Genomic DNA, 4041 nt, shown 5'->3' with positions numbered 1-4041 from the left:
CCCCCCCCGGGAGACAGAGGAGGATGGTGTCCGCAAGAAGGTGAGCAGCAGGGAGCTGCATCCATCCCACACTGGGCTTGGGGGGTTCCTGTCCCCACGGGACCTCCCCCTGTGCCATCCTGTCCCTAACACCCTGCTCTGCCTTCCAGCCCTCCAAGGTCCCCATCTACCGCAAGAGCAAGAGCCTGCAGGAGCCCCATCTGGAGCGCCAGCCCGGCTTCCGCCGACAGACTTCCCTGTCCCAGAGCATCCGCAAGTGAGGGCTGGGTGGGCTCTGGCAGCAGCTGTGTCACCAGAGGGGTCCCTTGGTCCCTGCTGGGGTGTTGTGGCTGTGGGTACTGGCAGAGGACTTGGGATGGAGATGGAGAGTTGAGGCTCAGAAGGAAATGGCTTGGAGGGTTTCATGGAGCTCTGCTTTGACACGCTGGTGGTATCTGCCTGGGGATAATCCCACAGCAGGATTGTTTAGTATTAATTCAAACCACTGGGAAAATTTCTCTGCCCTGTTTATGTAGGACTTTCAAAAGCACCTTGAGCTGGATGTCTGCTGCAGCCCAGAGCTGATGCAATGTCCCATGCAAGGTGCAAGTCTCAATGGAATTACCTCTCCAGAGAGACCCAAAGGCCAGTGACCCCTCTGCAGCATCCTGTCCCCTTCCCCAACCCATAGCCAGGTCAAAACTTTCCCTGCTGTGGGCTGAGCTGAGACACCCCAACCCAAATCACCTCCTGGAGGGGATGCCTGAGTGGGTTGGCAATACCTGGGGTGCGGGGACCAGCTGGGTGACAAATGTACCCATCGTGTGTCCAGGGGCACGGCACAATGGTTTGGTGTCAGCGGCGACTGGGAGGGGAAGCGGCAGCAGTGGCAACGCAAGAGCTTGCAGCATTGCAGCATGAGATACGGCAAGCTGAAGCCTGCCTACCGCGACATGGAGCTGCCCAGCCAGGAGGTGCCCTCCTTCCAAGGCACCGAGTCACCCAAGCCCGCCAAGATGCCCAAGGTAGAGCTCGGGGCACAAGATCTGGCTCTCAACCTTGTTCTCCTGGCACTGACACTTCTTCCCTCCTCCAGATTGTGGACCCACTGGCCAGGGGCCGTCCCTTCCGCCGTCCTGATGAGACTGACCGTCCCCATACTCCCCACCATGTCCTGCCCCCGCTCACCCCCGGCGTCGTCTCTTTGATGTCCTTCAACAGCATCCACTCCGGCTACGGCCGCCTGCCACGCAGGAAGAGGGAGTCCGTCGCCCACATGAGCTTCAAGGCGGCTGCAGCTCTTCTCCGCGTGAGTTTTGGGGAGCTGGAGGGGGTCATCTTCCTGACTCAGGTTTCAGCCCTGTCCCTCCCCCATCATCTTTGCTTCTTGGCTTTTTGCTTTGCACGGAGATCACTGTCTTTCCAGGGCAGCTTTGAGAGGGGAAGTTGGTGGTTTTTAACCTGTGCTCTGCTTAAAAAGAGAAGTTTTGGTGAAAACTAGACCTCCAAAGTGGAACTATCTCGCATGGCATCCCTAGAAAAAAGCAGCTTCTGGGTTTCACTGCTGTGGAACCAGGAGACCTTTTGCTGCAGGGGCAGCAGGCTTTCTAGTCCCTGGGGAGCCCTGGGCAAGCCTCAGTTGGGTTTGTGGGACTGATACCAAACAGGGGATTTAGTGTTCACTTGTTGTGCTGACTAACATGGTCACGCTCCAACTCTGGCTCTCGGGAGCTAAAGGCAGCATCTCCTGCCAGCTCCTGCCCTTCTCATGCTGGGGGGAGATATGGTGGCCAGTTGGGATTTAATGTTTGCTGTTTGGCTTTGGCGGGGGAGGCTATAAGAAACCTTTTGGTGCTGTAAAAACTTCTGATTGCTTACCCTCATTTGCTTCCCCTTGCCAAAGGGACGCTCTGTCCTGGAGCCGCTGGCTCCCAAGCAGAGGAGCAACAAGAGGAGTTTCATCTACCCCAGCTTCATGGACGAGGACATGGTGGATACAGCCGATACCCTGGACTCGTCCTTCTTCAGTAAGGCAAGCGCTGTTCTTCAGTAAGGCAAGCGCTAGGAGTGAGGAGAGGTCCCAGTGCCCCTGCACAGCGGGTCTGACAGGGACCTCCACATCGATGCTTTGCCCTGCCCTGGTGGCGGGGGAATCAGTGCCCGTTGTGCCCGATGCTGTGGAGCCCCAGTCTTGGTGATGCTCCTTGGGGGCAGTGGGCAGCGACGATGCCATTGTGGGCATGTTTCACACCCTGTGACCTGCAGTTAGGTGGGATGTCAGTAGGGATCACCCTCTCCCCAGGCTCCAGAGCCAGGTGGAGCTGTGCTGCCCTGGTGATGGGCGTGCTCGTGCAGAGAGAAGCTTTTTGCCCATCGCACACATCCAAGAACACATCTCTGTCCTCCTTCCAGATGGACGTGCATGACGAGACATACTCCATGCCCGATGATGTCTTCGAGTCACCACCTCTATCAGCCACGTATTTACGCATGCACCCGGTGGGGGAGGATGCCAGGGTGTCCCCCGAGGTGGAGCAGCCCACCCCGTGAGTACCAGCTCTTGGTGGGTGCTGCTTCCAAAGCCACCCATCTCCCCTGCTGCAGTCAGGACAATGTCCTCAGCTGTCCCTTGCCATGGGGCACTGGGCACTTTTGGCATGCTCCTGGGTGGATGAAGCCAAGCAGTGCTCCTTGCCTCCATCCCAGGCATCCCCTGGCTGTCCCCAGCTCTGGACTGTGACTCTGGCGTTGCACGTGGGGGATTTCTCAGCTGGTCCCTTTTGTCAGGCGTGGTGGGTTTCTCCTCTGTCTCTGCAGGCGGGAGGGTGTCCGGCTCCCTTCATCCTCCGCGGGTGTTGGCCCAGCTCCCCGGCGAGGCAGGCGCATCGCTTCCACAGTCAAACATTTTGCCTTCGACCGCAAGAAACGCTACTACGGGCTGGGGGTGGTGGGGAAGTGGCTGAACAGGACGTACCGCCGCAGCCTGAGCAGCATCGTGCAGTCGCAGCTGGAAATCACCGACAGCCACCGGTCAGGGGGACTGATGGGACGGGGATGGGCATGGGGCTCCCCAGCTGTAACTCAGATCTCAGATGTGTGTCCCCCTCGATGCTTTGGGATCAGGGCTTGGGGGACTGTGCCCAACCATCCTTTTGATGCTCAAATTTGGGGTCCTTTCATCTGCAGGCCTTATTTCACATACTGGATCACCTTTGTTCACATCCTCATCACCTTGCTGGTCATCGGCACCTACGGCATCGCGCCCATCGGCTTCGCCCAGCATGTGACGAGAGAGTTAGTAAGTTTTAAGAGCTACTGGCCAGGGCTGTCCCCTCCTGGCTCTCTGGTGACATGTCTGACTCTGAAATGGCAACCAGCTAGTGCCAAGGAAAGCCGGGCTGGTGTCCAGGGGGTGCTTTGAACACTCTGGAACAGGGATCCTCCTGTTGGGGTTAATCCTGGGAACCTGTGGCCAGCTGTGTTGCTCCCCCAGCACTTGGGCTGGAGAGTAGAGCAGGCATCTGTCTTCCTGGGGGGACTGTGACCACCAGTATCCCCTGCTTCCTGCTAGGGCTGGGAGCACCTTGGGGTGCTGCTGGCTGCTGCTGTTGGAGAGGCCCCATGAAGTAGCTGGTGCAGAGGGTCCATGTCTGCTGGATGAGCCGCAGCGTGTTGCAGCAGCGTGCTGGCGCAGAGCGTGCCAGCTTGGCAGCAGAGCTGCCCTCCCTCTCCCTTGTGCATCGCTGGTGGGACCCAGCAGCCCTTCCCCTCAGATGAAGGGGGCTGCTCAGCCACCTCTGAGCAGAAGGAGAGGGGGCTGCACCCAAACAGCCCCCTCGACGGGACCTGACCCTGGCCTGGCTTGTCAGGTGCTGAGAAACAAGGGTGTCTACGAGAGCGTCAAGTACATCCAGCAGGAAAACTTCTGGATCGGGCCCAGCTCGGTAAGGGCTCTGCTGACCCACCACCCACCGGCCTGAGGCTCTGCCCTGACCGAGAGGGGTACCTGGGCTGCTCCTGTCCCCCCTCATCCCAGCCTGCTGCCCCAGACCCTCGGTGCCC

The 4041-nt window shown here is 59.1% G+C and overlaps 1 protein-coding gene across 1 annotated transcript in view; it reads left to right on the top strand.

Moving 5' to 3' along the window:
• Nucleotides 1–4: 4 nt before the first annotated feature.
• The window catches only part of RHBDF2 (rhomboid 5 homolog 2), a gene marked incomplete at both ends in the record, with an annotated part of 6192 nt that continues 2155 nt past the window's right edge, over nucleotides 5–4041 (top strand). Inside the window, 9 exons of the mRNA XM_029086394.1 lie at nucleotides 5–40; nucleotides 150–256; nucleotides 812–1004; nucleotides 1076–1288; nucleotides 1883–2011; nucleotides 2392–2525; nucleotides 2797–3009; nucleotides 3166–3277; nucleotides 3849–3923. Of these exons, the coding sequence (XP_028942227.1) occupies nucleotides 5–40; nucleotides 150–256; nucleotides 812–1004; nucleotides 1076–1288; nucleotides 1883–2011; nucleotides 2392–2525; nucleotides 2797–3009; nucleotides 3166–3277; nucleotides 3849–3923 (1212 nt within the window). The remainder of the gene's footprint in view (nucleotides 41–149; nucleotides 257–811; nucleotides 1005–1075; nucleotides 1289–1882; nucleotides 2012–2391; nucleotides 2526–2796; nucleotides 3010–3165; nucleotides 3278–3848; nucleotides 3924–4041) is intronic.

The sequence above is a fragment of the Antrostomus carolinensis genome, unplaced genomic scaffold (genome assembly GCF_000700745.2).
Source record: "Antrostomus carolinensis isolate BGI_N321 unplaced genomic scaffold, ASM70074v2 scaffold9550, whole genome shotgun sequence".
Classification (NCBI taxonomy): domain Eukaryota; kingdom Metazoa; phylum Chordata; class Aves; order Caprimulgiformes; family Caprimulgidae; genus Antrostomus; species Antrostomus carolinensis.
This window is presented reverse-complemented; position numbering and strand designations above follow the sequence as displayed.